This window comes from Arvicanthis niloticus, chromosome 2 (genome assembly GCF_011762505.2).
Source record: "Arvicanthis niloticus isolate mArvNil1 chromosome 2, mArvNil1.pat.X, whole genome shotgun sequence".
Lineage (NCBI taxonomy): Eukaryota > Metazoa > Chordata > Mammalia > Rodentia > Muridae > Arvicanthis > Arvicanthis niloticus.
Genome location: NC_047659.1, coordinates 46,625,713 through 46,646,147, shown reverse-complemented (window position 1 = coordinate 46,646,147; position 20,435 = coordinate 46,625,713). Strand labels below are relative to the sequence as shown.

General features: G+C 44.4%; 1 protein-coding gene across 1 annotated transcript in view; it reads right to left on the bottom strand.

Moving 5' to 3' along the window:
• Cybrd1 (cytochrome b reductase 1) overlaps positions 1 to 12,531 on the bottom strand; it is a 33,474-nt gene extending 20,943 nt beyond the window's left edge. Inside the window, exons 1-2 of the mRNA XM_034493799.2 lie at positions 12,145 to 12,531; positions 1,167 to 1,375 (exon numbers count right to left, since the gene is read on the bottom strand). Coding sequence (XP_034349690.1) covers positions 1,167 to 1,375; positions 12,145 to 12,337 — 402 coding nt within the window. The 5' untranslated portion in view covers positions 12,338 to 12,531. The remainder of the gene's footprint in view (positions 1 to 1,166; positions 1,376 to 12,144) is intronic.
• Between the last annotated feature and the right edge of the window lie 7,904 nt (positions 12,532 to 20,435).

The window sequence follows — 20,435 nt, the reverse complement described above, 5'->3', positions numbered from 1 at the left end:
AGGGAAATGCTTGGCATGGTGCAGCCTCTATACTCTGAGCTGAATATAGAGCTGAACAAAGCCCTGCAGGAGGTGCTATTATGACAGGTAGGTTCCCCAAGCAACCTATGGATTCCAGTGGCTCCTGCCATCCTTACTCCTAAGGGGAGAAGTCTAACCAGTTGGTGACAATGGAGAAAGGGTCTCTTCAGTCCACAAGAAAACTCCAAGGGAAATTACCCCAAGGACACACGATCTGAGCAAGGCTCAGGTATCCAACTCAAGCTATTTGCCTTACTGATTGGGCAGATCACAGCGGATACAGGATTTTTTCCTGCATCTTCTTCCTTCCTGGCTCCGTTCCATTCCAAACCCGTAACTCCAGAATGGCTAAAAGATTTAAATAATGGAGACTGTCCAAAGAGATTAATCATTATTTAATGGGAATATATCACGATTCAAGGTTTTAAAAAAAATATTGATTCAGAAGAAAAAACAATCAATGTCTAGTAAGAGGGCTTGCTTTTTAAAGGGGCCATTTATTAAGATAAGCTTTGGGGTTCTTTGTACCCAACTTAGTGTCTCACTCTGCAGCTATAGAAAAGTAAAGTTCTCAATGATCTCAACCAGGAAGTTGGATAGACACTGTGCTAACAAGGAAGGACACTGAATCAAAACCATTTACAAAGATTTTCTCGACAACGTGCTGAAGAGCCTAAAAGACTCAGAACATTGATTTTTTACTGTTACAACATCAAACTGCTGAATAATTATCACACACCATTAAATTTCATTTCAGTACAATGTTTTCAGAATGCTTCCCTTTACCAATACATGCAAAGAATAAATAAAGTAATCACCATGCCTGCAACATCTCACGCAAGGTTAGAAAAAGAAAATCGGCATTATCATTTAGAAAAGGTCAATGTAAAGACGCAGCAGAGAAGGTAGTTAAGAAACAGCTCCTGGTGAGCTTAGTCGATTCAGAACATGGGACTGAAGTCTGGACGAAGCTAGTCTGGATGTTATGAGATAGCAACTTCCCAACTGACAGGTATCAAAATGATAAACCATACACCTGAGTTTTTAAGCTGTGAATTCTGAGGTTCATTGTCCCCTTGGGACGAGAGTTGTTCTGAACACAAATGGAAGAACAAATTTAGATCTGTAGTGAGCAAGGCACTGACCTGTAGGATATAGAGTATGAGGGCTGGCAGTGCAACCCAGCTGTGCAGACTGTACATGTGGGGGATTTTTCGGACATCGTGGTACTCAAACACGGCCACCACGGAGATGATGGCGAGGATGGCAGCCACAGCATTTAACCCTGCGTGGATGGATTTCATCAAGAGCTTGCTGCACTTCCAGGTCCATGGCAGTCTGTACACGATGATGGCTAAGGAAACAAAGTATTTTAAAAATAGACACAAATAGACATTTGGCCCACTGGACAGTTTTGTTTCTGAGGAATGCTCCCCCCCTTGGCTTCTGCTTCTCTCAGCCTTCCCCTCTTTCTGTACGTCTTCTCAGTCTCCCATGCTGTCACCTCATCCCTGAGTGTAGGCCCCAAAGAAATAGATACATGCATTCACCAGCAGACACCACTGTTAGCACCAACATTTACTGAAATGGCTCAGAAGGACAAAGCACTTGTCGCCAAGCCTGATGACCTGAGTTCAATCCCCAGGGCCCACATAGTGGAAAAAGACAAGTTGTACTCTCATCTGGACAATTGTGCCCTGCACCACATTCCCCATGCATACCTATGGAGAAAGGGAGGGAGGGAGGAAGGGAGGGAGGGAGGGAGGGAGGGAGGGAGGAGGAGGAGGAGGAGGAGGAGGAGGGAGAGACACAGGGACAAGAGAAGGAGGGAGATTACACATCCATTCCCTGGTTTAACATCATTACACACACACACACACACACACACACACAATCAAAAACAATTGTACTTCTAGTGAAGCATTTGATTCTTCCCAGTACTACAGATAACAGAGGAATGTGCCAGAACTTCACATAAAACTGAAACCTACATCTCATTAATTGTTAAAACTTGCTTCTTTCTCCCCTTTTCCATTATTTCTCTCAAAACTTGACTTTTGAACCATCTGTGTTCATGCAAAAGTGTGTTTCTTTTGTAGGTTGTTATTTTGTTGAGAGCCAGAATCTGACTATTATTACACAGGCTGCTCTTGAACTCCTGACCTCAAGAAATACTCTTGCCTGAGCTCTCAGGTGGCAAGTAGTTTAAAACTGGTTGCATACTAACTTTCCTTCTCTGATACTTGTCCGATAATGGCATGGTCGAGCACACCTAATCCCTCACTGGTGACTGTGGTCTTCAACACAGTTCCTACTATTTACCTAAGGGAAAGCCATGAGGCAGTTCTGAAGTGGATACATGCTTGCCACTGGCCAAAATGGAAGTAGACAATTACAAGTATAGAGTCTTTGTGGTTCTTCTTACCACTTTTTTGTTTCCACTAAGGTTAGGGTGCCTCTGACCTTCCCTCTCTATCCATCCGCCTGCCTTATGCTCGATTCTCATCAGCTGTAAGTTCTAGCTTAATGTTATCTTCTTATGTTGTCCCAATCTTAACATGCATTACCTGGGTGGTAAGAGCAGAGGGAGTGTGTGTGTGTGTGTGTGTGTGTGTGTGTGTGTGTGTGTGTGTGATGTTCTGTGTGGCTGAAAGGATTCTTTATAGTTTTAATGTTAAAAGATGGTTTTTGTAGCTTGCAAACCCAGTAGCCAGTTATGCTCAACTAGTCTTCATGGCCAGCTGTGGTGCAAACCACAGAAGTGTTTTCCACATCTGCCCTGGCTCCCCACATCTGTCCAGGCTTCCCAGAGGCTCTGCTGCACAGCTGAGTGTGTTCAAAGGGCGAACAAGTGAAGGGTGGCCAGGAATGCTGTATTTTCAAATGCTGTTTACACATTTTCCAAAAATATATAAATATCCAAAATACCATGCATTTAAAGACTAATGAGTGAGCTTAATAAATCAGACCACATTTGTTAAACAGGAAGTTCCCCCTGTCCCCAACAGCTGTAAGACTGCCTAGAGTGGACTGTAGCTGCTTTTGCTCTTTGTGTGAACCTAGACTCCAGTCCAGAGGTTCAGTGAGAAGGCAGGAGATGGGGTAGGGGTGGTGTGAAGAAAACCAGGGTTGAGCTGGGGCTCTGACCACTCCCTTCAGGCATCAAGGGGAAGGTGAAGCTTGCCTGAGACAGACACTTCAAGTGCCTTCAGAGGAAAAGCAATGGATGGCAGAACACGCTACCCTAAAAAAATGTTAAAAAGGAGGAGGGAACTCATAACTGTGTGTAATTTTTCTCAAGTCTAAGAAGATGAAAAGACAGTCATTTGGGTTTAATCATTACAAAATTTATTAGATCCTAGTTGTACAATCAAAACTCAGGGATATAAGGCAATATACACTCTCTAGGAGGTGGTCTCTGGTTTGACACCAACTTTCTTCCCATACACAGTTATTTAACACACACACACACACAAATAGCACCCACCAGTCAAAATCTCAGGACAAAATTCAATGCAGACACAAACGCTAGTTTATGTAAGATCTAATGTAGCCTTCAAATAAATAAAATGCATTCTGCTCTTGGGCCCACTTCAGCATGAGGAGAATTTAAAATTAGGAGTAAGCCATTGAGTCTGAAGTACACTGGAGTTTTCAATCACTTGTGCGAGGTCTCCTTAAGCATTGTGGGCCATTACACTCTCCTTCCCACTTAAAGTATCATTTTCCCTTCTGACAGAATGTTCAGAGCGGCAGCATCCATCCTTAGAACGCACTTCCCTGTGCACCCACACCTTACCAGATCCTATTCAGAGGATCTCAACTTTAAACGGGAGCAAAGAGCCCTCTTTAAAATCCTGCAGTGGCTAAAGCAACCTGGGGGAGTTTGCCACGCACACGAAACTGAGAAACTGAAATGAAGACAGTGATGTGGGCAAGTGCGGTTAGGCTCAGCATCTGGCTCGATGTGACTGAAATTGCAAAGGCAGATGTTTAGTAGCAAATTTATGTATGAAAAGGATCAGAAAAGGATTAGTCAGTCGGAGAGACATTTTTAAATATTGAGGAGCAGTTTTTTTTCTTTTTATCCCTATCTTTATTTTATGTGCTTGGGTATTTTGCTTGCACCTGTGTCTCAGCACTTGTGCAGGAAGTGCTTAAGGAGACCGGAGGAAGGGATTGGATCCTCTGGAACCGGAGTTACAGACAGCTGTTAGCCACTATATGGGTGCTGAAAACTGTACCCCAGTCCTCTGGAAGAACAAACTGCGCTCTTAAACACCGAGCCATTTCTTCAGCTCCCATCCAGGAGTTTTATGTCATTATGGCTGTATTTTCTTGCATCTCATACCAATTTTATTACACATTAGAAAAAGAGCTAGGCCTGGTCTAACCCAGGTGCTTGACCATAGCCAGGTTTCTGATTGGTCAAATGAGGAGTTGAATGTATTATCCCAGCCAGTTCTAAGCATTAAGGAATCACTGCAACCCTACAGTTAACTGGCCGAGAACTTGGTTTGTAGACCAGGCTGACCTTGAACTTGCAGAGATCTTCCTGCCTCTGCCCTTCGAGTGCTCAGATTTAAAGGGTATCTATCACCATACCAGCTATAACCTACATTCTTAAAAAAAAAGTCATTATTTATCTCTAACCAAATAAAATGTGAACAACTTATAGAAAAGACACATCTACCTTCCTTCCTTTCTTCCCTCCCTCCTTCCTTCCTATACTAAGGATTCAACCCACGATATGCTGAGCAAGAACTCTACTGATGATGCCCATTTCCAGCCACTGCTCGTGTTTATACAACATTTGGCATTCAGCAGATGCACACACACACACACACACACACACACACACACACACACACTTTAGGCATGGTGGCACACTACAGTTGTCCCAGCCCCCAGAACACAGAGGTAGGAGGATTACTGCAAGTTCGAGGCTAGCTTGGTCTGCAAAGAGAGTTGCAGGAAGCCAGGGTTACATAGGGAAACCCTGTCTCAAAAAACAAAGAAATGCCAGTCAACTGACTGGGATAATACACGAGACACTGAGTTAAGAAAAGAGTAAACTCTGGAAAGAATAGTCAAAGGCTGTCATCATTTCAGCCTTTTTATAATTTCAAGAAATTCACCATGTGCCAGAAAACTATGAAGAGAAAGATTTCTAGTCTGTTGTTGTTAGATGGGAATGGCTGAAGCTGATGTAAGGACATTTTAAAGAGGCCTTGAAGACACAGACAGGAACTCAGATGTTTTATTCCTCAACACACAGGTGAGCTTGTCATTTCCTTGATTTGTTTACTTTTAGTTTGAGCAAGTTTTCTCCCCTTTAAAACATTTTAATTTTATTTTTTATTTATTTTTTATTTCATGTGCATGTATGTCAGTGTAAAGGTGTCCAATCCCCTACAACTAGAATTACAAACTGCCATGTGGGTACTGGGAATTGAACCCAGGTCCTCTTGAACAACAGCAGCCAGTGCTCTTAACTGTGGAGCTATCTCTCCAGAATCTATTACTTTTAATTATGTGTAGGCATGTGCAGGTGAGTGTGGGTGCCCACAAAGCCAGATGAGCTGGGTCCGCCAGGAGCTGGAGGTATAGACACTTATGAGCCATCAAATGAGATTTCTGGGAATCACACTTGGCCCCTCGAGAAGAGCAGTATGTGCTCTTAACTGCCAGGCCCTCTTGGACCACTTTTAAAATATCTGGACTCTCTTGGCAAAATGGGAGGACCTGGCAGCTATGGATTGGCATCCCCACATCCCCACACGCCCCTGTTGCTAAGGGAGAGTTCCTGTTCTGCCAGGCCTCTGCACTTCAGTCCCCACCTCTCCATTCATCCCTATATTTGGCTGCATGAGGATTCGACCTGGGGTCACTTGTCTTCATAAGAGTCGCTTGTTACCAGTGGTATTAGGCAACGCCACTTCCAATAAAATCCCCTGGCTGTAATCCAGGGCTATACTTTGAGAACAAAAAAATCCCCATAAAGTCTTGATGAGAATGGCAATACTTTGGGTTTCCCAGAGAGCAGTGGTAGCTGCTATATCTTGTGTTTGTTTCCTAAGGCTACTGTGACAAGTTACCACAAACTTAGTAGTTTAAAAGAACCAAAATTTGGGGCTTTAGAGATGGCTTAGTGATTAAGAGCACTTGGTGCTCTAATGACAGTTTCAAGGGATGTAATACCCTTCTGACCTCCTCAGGTACCAGGTTTGTCTGTGGAATACACACGTGTGTGCATGCAAAAGTCTCACACACATTAGATAGATAGATAGATAGATAGATAGATAGATAGATAGATAGATAGATAGATGAACTAATTAATCATTTAAAAAAGGAGAACCAAAATTTGGACCAGCAAATGTTCTAGTGGGAAAAGGAGCCTGTAGCCAAGACCAACCATCTGATTTTAATTCCTAAGACCCACATGGTGGAAGGAAAGAACTGACTTCCACATACACTCAATCTCTCTCTCTCTCTCTCTCTCTCTCTCTCTCTCTCTCTCTCTCTCTCTCTCTCTCTCTCACACACACACACACACACACACACACACACACACACACACACAGTCAAAACATTGATGACCTTGCTTCCTCAGGAGGATCCAGGAGAGAGCACTGTCTCTTAGCAGCTCAAATGCCCAGGATCCGTGGTGTTCCTCAACTTGCAGACCCACCATGCCAATCTCTACCCCGAACTTCCCCTGGCCTTCCTTTTGAGACTTTGCCTCTGACCTCCTTAGCTTCCTCTAACAGAAGAAATGAGTGACTGAACGTGTCGCCAGTCAAGGATGAGCTCTTTTAAGGGCCTTAGTTACATCTGCAAACACTGTAGGATTGGGATTTATCTTTTGGAAGCCACTTTTCAGCCTCTAAATAATCTTTGAGGAGCCAGGTCTATACAGCGTGGATGATGATGGTTCCTGTGGGGCGTGAGGAGTTTAAGACCTGATCCCTCCAGTATGGGCATGCTCTCCCAGTATTTGAGCTGTCACTGGGAAAATGAATGTGCGGGTGACTAAAGAAGACTGTGTGGGTAGCTACATGGACTATTGCCTCCCAGGTACCTGTTGTGGAATGTTGTAACCTCTGACTCCTACCTATGTCCCACTGAGCTAGCTGGTTTCCATAGTGACCCCAAAGGTCACCTGTGTAGCAGAGGGATGCAAAGTTTGACTGGAGAAGGTTCTAGAAAGAAGAGAAGGAAAGGAATCGTCGACATACATTTCAAGTTCTATGGAAACACACATACACACGCATACACACACACACACAATGAGGCAGCTGCCAGAAAAGGATACAGGGTCTAGAGTGTGGGGGGGTTGGTGTTTAGGGTTTATTTACTTACTTATGTAGGGTGTGTTTTGTCTGCATGTATGTATGTGTGCTACATATATGCCTGGTCCTCTCACAGACAAGAACAAGGTGTCAGACTCACAAGAACTGGAGCTAACAGAGGGTTGGTGAATCACTGCTGTGGTGTTCTGAGACTGAATCCAGGTCCTCTGGGTTCTGACCACTGAACAATCCATCCAGTCCCCCGAGGGTGTGAGTTTTTGAAGACGATAGATATAAAATGTTGGAGCTGTGCCAACAGGGGTAGAAATGAACAATTCAAAGTGGGAGAGTTGATGTGAAGCGCTCTGCGGTTGCGCAGGCAAGAGGAGAAGAGGCTCAGACAGGACTCAGGCAGCCACAGGCTAGTGACCAAGAAACCTGGGGACAAAGATGCTTTCCCATTAGAACAGGGCTCCTTTCTTCCCTGGGTTTGGCTAAGTGGTGTTTCTAAACTGCTGAACAATCGCTAGGCATGAGGGATGGGACTTTTACTTTACATGCGGCTATTATTATCATTACAAACGAGTGGCTGTAAAATTGCATTTTGTTACTAACGATTTAATGATGAGACAGGAATAACTCGCTCAACAGTTATTTATTGCCAGGAGTGTAGCTCAGTGGCCAAGCACTTGAGTGGCATATATAAAGGCCTGGATTTGTTCCCAGCACAGAAAAAAAAAAAAAAAAAAAAAAAAAAAAAAAAAAAAAAAAAAAAAAAAAAAAAAAAAAGAAAAGAAAAAAAAAGAAAAGAAAGAAAGAATTTTCTAATAAACTAGAGGCAGAGGCTTGGAATGCATCTCAGTAGTAGAACATTTGCCCAGCATGTACAAGGCCTGGAATTCACTCTCCAAAATCATGGGCAGAAAATAACAGGGAAAAAAACCCCAAAACTACTGACCTATCATGTATTTCTAGGTGCTAAGAATACAGCAGGAACAAAATAATTATATTTAAAGTACTTTCTTGGTTCCATTATTAAGTGACTCACATGTGAGTGTTTGTAACTAAAGCATGTTTTAAGGTGCTTTGGACTGTCACTTCATGCTATGTGACACTCCCATTTCCCAGGTTCTGATAGACTTGTCATCAAGGCTTCTTCCCAGATGCCTTCTGGAGAAGTAATTTGAGGATTTTTTTTTTCTATTATCTTCTTTGCCGGGGTTTAGTCCATGAGCTTTTTCAAATACGTTTAAGTGATCTTGGAATTGGTCACTTAAAGTTACATTAGGAGGATATTCCAACTGCCTTTAGTAACTGCTCTTTCTTTCTTTCTTTCTTTCTTTCTTTCTTTCTTTCTTTCTTTTATCTTTTAAATGTTACTTAAATGTAGTTAAATTCTCTCACAAAACCAATCTGAGATCATTAAGCTATTTAATTTCTCTCCCTTCAGCTTCTATCACAAAGGCAGTTTGCACATACAGAGAGGAAGGAGTGTAGAGTTGCCAAGACCTCTTTTCACTAATGTAGACGCCTGAATTTTCCACTTTTCACTAAAGAATCCATTCCAGCACGCTGACCCTTTAAAAAGGTCAGCTGCCACTTGGAGAGTGTTCAATTGTTTCCCTCTGCAGTCTTCTTTACAACAGCCAGTTTCTCTGGTTTCCCTGAAGTATTTTTATTTCACAGGAAGCAGTTGCTTTAGAGAAGCACAATGCCTTGTCTAAACTCTTCCTCATTCATGTCATAGTGTGGCTAGATCTCACATTAGTTTGGGTTTTTATTTAGCTGACAGTGATGGACACACCTGTAGTTGGTGGATGGCATGCACCTATAGTCTCAGGACTTGGAGAGCTCTAACAAGGAGATCCCTTGTACAGGAATTCAAGACCAGTCTAGACACCATAACAAGTGTGTTTTATTTTTTCAGAATACCTATTATACCCCAATAACTATTATACTTTAGGAATACATATATTTCCATAAGCATGTCTGGTATGTGAGAGGGTCAGAGGGGAAAGATTTACCTTTTTGCTTATTTTTAAGATATTTTGTTATGTGTAGTTTGCTTGCTTATATGTATACCTATCACATGCATGCCTGGCACCCATGGCGTTCAGAAGAGGGTTAGGATCTACTGTAATAGCAGTTACAGATGGTCGGGAGTCATCATGTGGGCGTTGGGAATTGAGCCCAGGTCCTTTGGAGGAGCAGCCAGTGCTCTTAACAACACAGCCTCATCTTTATAGCTTCTTCCTGCCGCTTACTCCATTCATAAAGGTTCCAAGGATCCATTCTTATTCTTAACAGTTTCAAAACCTGTTTGCTTAACACATATGTAAAGTACTTTAAACTTATAGCGGTGATTGTGTATTTGCTATCCCTGCATCATCTCCAAATACCAGTGTATAGGAGGTACAGAATAGATTATATCACCTCCTCTACTATAAATATAACATCTCAGAGCATAAAAATCTCTGAAGCAATTACACACAATAAAACACCCTGCGACAACATGGGTAGTGTTTGACCTGTGTTCCCTCATAGCTTCTAAAGTCAACTTCAGATGTCTCTAGAGGGTTTAGGATGGTTCAATAGTTTTTCTGACTTTACAGTGGCTTAAAATCCCTGTGGACTCAGTAGACACTGTATTTGAAGTTTTGATGTATCTAATCTGATTTTGATCTGGGCAGTGGCAAAGAGCTAGCCATTCAATCACAATGATATAAACAGTAACACTCTGCAGTATACAGTGGCTAAGCCACGAGTCAGGAGTAGCAAATGCATCCTCAACTTGCAACTTCTGGTGGGTTTATTGAGCATGTAAAATGGTTTAGATTAGCATCTGTGTTTGTTCCTTCCATTGCCACCTTCCCACTGATGGGATGAGGAGTATTTGTGGGAAGGTATGGAAGAACTAATAACTCTGCGTGTGGCTACATGTATGAAAAAGCTAGTCTATGTTCATTAACCACTTTATGAGATTAAAACGTGTTTCAAATCTAGAACCTTGTAAATGGGATTAGTCATGTTGACCAGACCAGCAGTGGAACATTAGCACAAATAGATTTCCTGAGCTTAGAAGAAACAAGTGTTGTGTAAGCAGCAGACAAAAAATTCCAGTATACCCATATACACGTTTTTTGCCCCAAAGTAAATAAACAGATTTAAATGCAAAGTTTAGAGAAAGTAGAGATCCTTTAGGAAAAGAGTTAAAATGTGCTCCAATACAAACGGACAGTCTCAAAGTATATTTTAGGTGACGTTTTGGCTTGCTACAAAGATCACTTTTCAGAAAAAAAAAAAAAGTGCCGTAAAAGTGCAGTAAGTGAAGAGCATTGCAGGAAGGGAAGTTGTTGAGAATCAGGCTCTGAAAAGAATTTCTGTGTCCACGGGTTAGCGCCTCTGCGTCGGCTTACACTCATATAAAGCATCCAGTGAAGACACAGAAGATGCTCAGGGATGCTCGTACGTTTGTGAATGTCTTCTCTTGGGTTAACTCGCCTGACAGGTAACCCGCTGTCATTGGGTTTCCCTCACCCTCAACTACAGCACTCTGTCCAAACATCTAAAGGGTCTCACGGTGTCCGAAGCTGTTCTGGGTGGATGGAAGCCATGAAGAGATGTTTGGGGCTATTTGACTAAACAGAGGATATTAACAACTCCAGCAGAACCAAAGAGTTCCACCGTGAAGAAAAGAGCTTCTGGTGGTTGGAACTTTGGAACTTGGATATGTTTTTCTCATTTTAGGGTAGTGGCCAAATGGCTGGGAACTATGCAACGAAATGGCTTGGATGCCTACCTCACACCACAGAAGCTGGGCATTAGTAATACCTTCCCTTATATTTCCATGGAAGAAGGCTGGCCACACTTGCTAGAGGCTGTAGCACCGGTTTAAAGCAGGCGGGGAGAGGTGCGGACGACTCACACAAAAACATTTTTCTTTAGGAATGAAGCCAGTGCTTCTGTGTTTGCTTATTTGTGGGACTTTCGGTATTGGTGAAGAAGGCCTATTCAGAAGCCAGGCTGCTAGAACCTGTTCCGAGCCTCTCAAACAGTTTGTGCTAAGCAACCCCTGCACAACAGCTTTGCTTTTCTGAATGCATTCTCAATGTCCCCGCCTTTTTGGAAAAGTGAAATCTGCTGTGGCACATTAGCTGAAGGAGACAGTCAAAACGATGAGCGGCATTGCGTAGCAACGAGAGAGAGAGAGAGAGAGAGAGAGAGAGAGAGAGAGAGAGAGAGAGGGAGGGAGGGAGGGAGGGAGGGAGGGAGGGAGGGAGGGAGGGAGGGAGGGAGAGAGAGAGAGAGAGAGAGAGAGAGAGAGAGAGAGAGAGAGAGAGAGAGAGAGAGAGAGAGAGAGAGACTGGCGGTTCTATACTGCAGCTCGGCAGCCAGCAAACCGGACCGGACCCGGGGCGTCCAGCCGTCCCTCGGGGCCACGCTCTGCCCGCATCTCCCTGTCAGATTCAAGACCGCAAAACTCCGCTAAGAAACTTTCGCCACATCAACAAGTGGAGCGCAGCCAGGCTGCAGCCAGTGACCGATCCGATCGAGGTGCCCGGTGCTCGGGAGGAAAGGACAGGAGAGAGGATGGAGAGATGCTAGCTGAGGATGCTGCTCAGAGACTTGGGCTTCCCTCCTTCCTCCCTGCCTAGGAGATCTGAAGCAAGTTCAAAGGCAGGCCTCGCTGCTAGGGTTTCGGGATTCTGACTGCGCAGGCCCTGCCTACAGGAGTAACCTTCCCTAGTTTCGTGGATTCCTTGGAATTCACGACTGTGTCCGGGTCCCCATCGCGTAGTGACCCCGCCACCCCTCTCGAGGGCCCCCATACCTATGCCCTGGATGAAGACGAAGCCGGTCACCGCCAGCACCGGGTGCCAGTTAAACTCGAGCGCGCCGCCGTCCCAGCCAAGCCCCTCTCGGAAGTGCAGGACCCAGATGAGCACGAAGAGCACCGACAGGAAGCCCACGAGCAGCGCGGACACCAGCAGCCCCAGGAAGCCCCGGTAGCCCTCCATGGCCATCAGTACCCCATGCTCCACGAGAGCCTGCTGGAGAACTTAGCGTTGCGGCCGTGGCCTCGGGGTACTGGCCGAGCGGTGGGGCCGGGGCGGCGACTCCTAGGCGCCGTCTCCGCCCGTGGGGAGGGGCTTTCTCGGGGTAACAGGCTGTGGGGCCTCCCGGGGGTGCCGCCGCGGGCACAAGCTCGAGACGGTCACAGCCCTACCCCCCATCCCCCACTCCGATCACGCGGCCGCACCGTGAGCTCTGGCTGCGTGGTGGCCACCACCTGATGAAGCATCCAACCTCCTAGAGTGTGAGTCAGTTCCTGACCAAAACTGCGCCCAGGAGCTCAAACCCACCACTTTCCTTGAACTCTTCGCGCCTTGCTTCCTTATTCATAGGGAGGGCCATGGTACACACTCTTTTGTGACCACAGAGAGATCCATTGGAAGTAGTAATGCCTGCGGTTGTAGTTAATGAAGCTTCCTGACCCCCCCAGAGGGTCTGCTGGTGAAGGCAACAGTTGTAAGGAAGCACCTAACAAGGGCTGAGACTGTAGTGGAGCTCACCTCCAACATTCAGAAGGCTGAAGCAGGAGGATAGCTACAAGTGTAAAACCACTTTAGGCTATAGAGTGAGTTTCAGCCCAGCCCAGCTACAGAGAGCCTGCCTCGTAATCAAAACAGAGAAGAGAGAAAGAGAAGGCTGAAAGCACAGCTGAGTTGGTCCCGAGGTTTGCCTAGCGCTCACGAAGACTTGGGGACAGTCCTTAGAACTGAATAAACCCGGTGCAGTGGCACACACCTTGTAATTTTACCACGGGAAAAGTAGAGGCAGGAGGATGAGACGTTTAATATCATCCCCCGTTACATGGAGAGTTTGAAGTCAGCCTGAGATGATACATGCTACCCGATCTCAATAATAATAATAATAATAATAATAATAATAATAATGGCTGGAAAAGAGAAATAACAGAATATAAGCCACCTGCAACTTGCTTTTGAGCCAGGGAAGGCAGGCAGCCGCTCCCAGGACTTGCCTGGAGTGTGGTAAGATGGGTTTAAAGATGTCTGACTGCTCAAACTAATGTGAGCCTAAACCTTAAGCCTCCCTTGAGTGACATATCTTGACAAAGAGACACGCTTCCTGCCCTTTCCCGTTATCCTTGCCCTTCTAGGTGGGACAAGAATATTGTCAGTGTTTTAAGCATTACTATCAGAAGAAAAGGGTGCTGGATACCACCGCATTTGGAAACGCTCCCTCTAGCCCTTGGAGACCTTAAAAAATATAGGAAAGGTAGTGTGTGTGTTCGAATGTGCATACGTGAGCACATGCATGTGCATGTGGCATGCTCATCAAGGAATGGTTTTTCCAAAGATAGGTTTTGAGGGCTAGCTCAGTAGGTGAAGGCAGTTGTCACTAAGTGTAATAACCTGAGTGTGGTCCAAAGAACTTATAGGTAAAAAAAAAAAAAAAAAAACCTTCTGCAAGCTGTCCTCTGACCTCCACATTCATGCTGTGCTATACACACACACACATACACACACCACCACCACCAAGTAGATGTTTAAAATTAATTTTAAAATAATAAGAAACTATAAACAATGTTTTAAAGTTTTATTTATTTAGATTTATTTATTCTTATAAGTCTGAGAGTTTTGTCTCCATGGCTATGCACCACATGCAATGCTCACAAAGGCCAGAAGAGGGCAGTGGATCCCCTGAGACTGTAGTTATAGACTACAGTTATGAACCACCATGTGGGTGCTGGGAACTGAGCCCTGGTTTTCTGGAAAAGTAGCCAGTGTGCTTGCTTAACAGCTGGGCCAGCCCTCTAGCTGGCCCCCTAAAATACTGTGTGTCTTTTAAATTAAAGGTTTTAGACCGAGGAAGTGGGGTGTCAAGGCCCTGGTAAGTTGAGCTGGATTAACAAGCAAGAGTTATGAGTCTGGCCTGTAGCCATGTTTTTATTTTTCCTTTGGTAAGGAGATTAAGCAAATAGAAGGAAGAACATTTTGTTGGGAGATTAATATGTCTATCAGGGTCTCGACAGGGAATGGACAGCATATTCAAATTGGGAAATTCATAATGGACAGGACTTTTTACATTGGTGGGCAGGGTTTTAACACTGTCCCAAGCCTACAGCAGAGAGGGTTCTTGGAGTCCAGAGAGGAAACTGGAGAGGGCAACCAGCTTGCAGGGGGTGGGGATGGGGTGGCTCAAAGGAAAACACTAGACAGGGGAGTAACTGTTCCACTGTTACCCTTCCTGCCCGTCTCCTGCAGGGGTCTCCCAGTGGCTAGGCAGAACCTAATCAGAAGCCAGGGGCTGTGATGTAGCTCTTGCAGGTCAGCTCTCCAGGGCACAGAGCAGAGCACGGGAGGGCCTAGCATGGTGGCATGTTTCTTCTAGTGTGTAAGAAGAATAGTAAGTCTATTATTCTCAACCAAAAATATTAAACATGGTGGTTTACTTTGGGAGTAAGTAGACCATATTTTTACACGTCCATCTGCCCAACTGTATTGATTGGTATTTGTTTGCTCTCCCATTCTCCACCCTTGGCCTTTTCTGTGTCCAGGAGGCTTTAGTCCACAACAGTGGTCCTCAACCTTCCTAATGCTTTGACCCTTTTATACAGTTCCTCAAGTTATGGTGACTCCCCAACCCTAAAATTACTTCCGTTGCTACTTTGTAACTACAATTTCATTACTATTATGAATTATAATGTAAATATCCATGGGTTTTGGATGGTTTTAGAGAAAAGGTCAACCTGCAGGTTGAGAACCTCTGACCTATAGCTTTCCGTGTCCTTGGCCTCCAATTGTGTGTAGTGGGTGGATGCTGCTGACAGGTTAAAGGTGGGAAAGAAGGCGGATGAGTTGATCTATATTCTTACCGCATCTCCTTGCTAGGTCTGTTTTCTTCTTTCTCTCTTTGGCTGAGACTTTCCAGTAAGCTCTCTTTGGTAGCTGTGGTTCTCATGGGAGGTCTGCAGCACCACCATGCCCCCTTGCTTCCACAGGCCTTCACTTCCTGCAGTTGCTTCTCCTTGGTTATCATCAGTCTTGCCGAGTTGCTTTAAAGTCTGTTTGCCCTTCTAAAAATATTCCATTTATTCAACCCTCTCAAGCTAAATTCTTTGTGTAAACTTAGTGTTTCCAGCTGGATCCTGAGAGATACAAATGGAAAAATACTGATCTGACAGAACTTCTACCCTAGCCCCAGTTCAGTCACCTTCAGTCCCTGAACCACTTGGTAGAAATAGAGAACAGACTCCCTACAGTTGTTCTCTGACCTGCATGTGTGCACGTGACATGTGTGCACCCCCAGACCCTATGCACACATGAAAAAAGTAAATAACAGTGTAAAACTATATGAGAAGATCAATAACTGAGAGCCAAAATCAGTCTTCCCTCCTTCATGTTGGTTTACTTAGTGTTTGACCAGTGATGGACGGCTCACGTTTTGTCTTATTGTGAATGGAGGGATACATTCATCTGGACAAAAATCAAAGACAAAACCACAGTGTCTTTCCTCCTTTTTCCTGGACAAGAGATCTGAGGATCAGAAAGTTGTCTTAGGTATGGCTCCTAAGTAGAGGACCTGCCTAGAACCCATGAGGTCCTGGGAGTCTGATCTCCAGTACTGAGAAAAGAAATGACATCCCAGATGCCCAAGGTCAAGTGACTCACAGCCGAGAGACTGTGATCTGTGATGCCAGCCGAGCCCAAGAAGTGGACAAAGGCTCCTCATGAAACACAAGGATTAGTGTTTTAAAAGCATGGAGTCGGAACCCTGCTAGTGGGTAGAATACGCTTTCATCACGGAGGCATATCAAAGACAGGCAGGCAGGTTATCTCCAGGAATGAGTTTACACTGGGAGGGGTGACTCTCTGGGTCCACAAAGCACACCAAATACCTGAGATGAATAATACCGAAAACAAGAACATACAGCTAATGCAGCTTGCAGCAGTTGTTGACAGAGAGTATTTAAAAACACATTCATGCTGACAGATGGAGGAGGTTAGAGTCTGAGATAAAGCCAGGAGTCAGCAAGGGATGGAATGCCCTGGAACATGTTTCTTATAATCAAGCTCCCACACACAAACCAAGTTTTATAAGTACACTGGGCTGCGTGGATGGGACATTACACAGTGTAAGGAACTGGGCTATGCCATTAATGAGGATTCCAAACCATAGCTTTACCTTTGGAGATTTTTATTGGGGCTTTTCCTTTGGGCTTTATAATAACAGAAGAAAGTATTTTAATGATAATCCTCCTGTCGCTGGTGCATTTTTAAAAGGGCTTTCATAGGCAGCAGCACCTCAGAAATAGTTTTCCAGAATTTGCCCTCACAGATCTCAGGGCCTTACTGATGTGTGGAAAGGATTGTGTAAGCATGAAAAAGAACTCTGGTTATAGCCCAGGGTCTCTCTCTCTCTCTCTCTCTCTCTCTCTCTCTCTCTCCATTCAAAAAATGTATTGTGTGTAGTGTGTATGTGTGTGTGTGTGTGTAAAAGAGGGAGGGAGGGAAGGAGGGAAGAAGGGAGGGAGATGGGAACAGAAATACCAGAGGACAGCTTGAGGGAATCGGTTCTTCCCTCCTTCCTGGAATTGAACTCAGGTCATCAATCTTGGCTCCTTTACCACTGAGCTATCTTGCTGGCTCCAGAGAGATGTTAGATATTTTACTAAATAAGATTTACAGGCAAACAGTTTTAACATGTCTTACTGGATCATGGGAAGGCTAAACTGTATCTCTGCTAATAGGAGAACATCTTTTTGAAGAAAAAAACCAAGTGTTCTAAATCCAGCTTTCAATTGTTCCTCAGAGCAATTCCTGTTGTTTTGCTAAGACAGTCTCTCGTTGGAACCCAGGACTCATCGGTTAGGCTGCCCTGTGAGGCCTGGGGATCTGCGTGTTTCTGTCTCTCCAGTACTGGAATTACAAGCACGTGCCAGCATGTTTGATTTCTATTTTTTGAGACAGGGTCTCCTTATGTAGCTGTGACTGTTCTGGAACTAGATATGCAGATCAGGCTGGCCTCGAACTCTGAATCTGCCTCCCAGATGCATTAAATCTGTGTGCCACCCAGGAGCCTGCTTGCTTTTAGCCTTTTTTCCTGTGGGCGCTCGGTACTGAACTCAGGTCTCCAGGTTTGTGTGACAAGTGTGTTGCTGACACTGTTCTTCCGAGCTTGGCTTTTGTTCCAAAATAACTTGGCTCCCATCAGCTTTTAGAAAACTGCTTATTGATTCTTTGTGACTGTCACATCATGCACCTCAACTCTGCGTGTGCTCTGTCCCTCTATATCTGTCCTTCACCCTTGCAACCTCCAAAAGAAAAGGAAAGATTAAAATTAAAAATTAAAAAAAAAAAAAAAACAAAGTCACCGTGGAAGCTGCGGTGTGTCATGGTGTGTCACATGGTGTACCCCTCAGTCCACACTTTTTTTACTTGCAAATGTTCATTGCAGTGAGTCGTTGGTCTGCTACACTGTCAATACTGGATCCTCACCAGGACTCCTCTCAGAAATCCTGTTGTCGTCGTCCAGTGTCATGGAGGTCCTGCAGCTTTGGATATGCAGGACTGGCTTCTTCACGCACTTCATAGATGGGGTGGGTGTTAGGGTGGACAACTCAGAGCCCTTTATCTGGGCCTGGGTGGTAGATCAGTTGGTTATCCCACTGACTCTCCTGCGCCTCCAGGCTAGCTCTCCCACTTGGCCCAGGCAAGGAGCAGGCTCCCATCATTTAAATGTTCTGTGTATGCAAGCCTAGGTTTTTGAGGTTCCAGGCAGACACTAGGAAGAGTCTGGAACAAGGCACTTGAGCTTGCTGCTAACCCACTGTGACATGCACAGGGACCAAAAACTGGGCTGTAATTTGTTAACCAGAGGTGGGACAATGGAATGATTTGATAGGTATCTTAGAAAAGCAGCCTAGAAAACGTGTTGTATCTTCCTAACGCTTCCTAATCCAGGCTGTGGAATCTGAGCTACCCTGATGCACAATCCCAAAGGAAGAAAAAGTCTATTTCTCGATTGCTTGGTTTTTGATTATGGACAGTGATTGGCATGCAGTCGGCCTACAGGGCCTGGCCAGGGCCTCAGCCAGGCTGTTGGTTGCTACAGCCTTCCTTCTTTTGGCCCTTTTCTTTTTTATACTTTCTTGCCCCAAAGACACAGACTTGCCTTCTACCAAAACCCCAGTGAGGAATCACCCCTCTCTAGCCCTGCGTGGCTCTTATGTGGGGCATTGGTGATCGTTGTTAACTTATGAAAATCGTGAATGCATATTCACCACTTAGTATATATCAGATGTGTGTTTGCATCAGATTAATGCTTATAGCCATCCCATTTTATGGGTGAGGAAACCAGACCGTAAGGGAGTTCTTAGAGCAAGAAAGTGATGGGATAATGATTCAAACTCAAGCAGTTTAGACAGAGGCCTCGCTCATAGACACTGCTCTCCTGATGATTGATTTAATGCGTTCCTTATTTGTTGGCATCAACATTTGTACTTCTAGATTTTTACTCTTCTAAAACTGCCTTCATAAATATCTTTATATATTTCTGAATGCTTTCGAGGCGAATTTCTAAATTGAAATTGCTAGATTAAAATGCTGTAATCAAATAGATACACTGTCTCACAAGAGATTGCTGCAGTTTTGCCATAACTATATCATGGTGCTCCCTCACACTATGACCAGTACAGTGTGTTACTGTTCGCTATTTTAAAGCTGTTTGCTAAGTTGATGGACATTGTAAACCGCTATGCTGCTTACTAGGCCAAGGTTACCTGTTATGGCCAGTGAGAAATTAAACCAGGCGAGGGTTGGAGGGGCCACACCAAGACAGAGGCTGTGACAAGTTTACTGAGAGCAATCAGACTTGTTATGCCCTTATCAGAAACAGAATATAGTGGCAACTGCCAGGATTAATACAGTTGTAGTTGGCAGGATAAAATGGTGTTTGAAAGCTATACAGGGTATGCAAGATTAATGTCTAAAACCAATTGTACATGCTTTCTGGACTTCCAAGAGAACATACAAAGTATGAAATACAAAGTAGCCCTCACTGCCTGAATGAGTGACTCGGTTTCTCGGGAACTAAAAGACAGTGGCCCCAGGAGCCACAGATTCAAATCTAGAAAACCTATGGTAAGTGGCTCCCAACACAGCTAGGTTAGGCCAACTCCATGTTTCCCATAACACGGCATCTCATTCCATGTATTAATTAGTGTTTTGACACTATGACAAGTATGTGTGTGGGGGGGGCGGGGTGGAAACCAATTTAAAAGGAGAAAGCATTTATATTGGCTCACAGTTTCAGAGTTTTTCTCCACAATTGGCTGACTCCACTTGGGGAAGGGGTGCTATGGTGAGGTGGAACATTATGGTGGCGAGAAATGCAGGGACAAAACTGCTCATCTTGGGGTAGCGGGGGGGGGGGGGTGGCATAAGGATATTTTCCTAGGGCATGTCCACAAGTGACTGACCTCCTTTAAATAACTCCTACCTACTTCTTTCCACCACCTCCCAGTATGCCATCATATTATAAATCCATTAAGAGATTAAACCATTGAGTCAGAATCCTTATGAGCTAATCACCTCTCGATGACTGGATCAGCCAACGGGAGACCAGACCTTCAACACGAGCAAATTCAAAGTATAACATTCTACTTTGTGTTTCTTTGTGAACAGACATTTGTCAAATATATGAAGTGAGCATTTGTGTTTACTCTTCTGTGATTGCTAGTCTTTGCTGTAATGACTGATAATGGAAAGAATGGTCCCCCCAAAAGGCGTGGTTCCCCGACAGTGTTTTAAGGGGGTGTCATGAGTCTTAACAGGGTAGGGCCTAGTGAGATGTACTAAATCCTTGAGGGCATGTTCAAAGGGATTGTGAGAGACCCCTTCATACCAGCCTGGCTGTAATATTCTTTTCCCAGTTACTATTAACATCACAGCATTACATTATTAGCAAAGTATAATAGGGAAAAAAGTTAATTCTTCACTGATCATAAGGAGACAGTTTCCACAATGATTTTCTATGGTGAGATGCAGGGAATTAATCAGGATTCTTTAAGTCATCAAAATCATTGGTATGGATCCA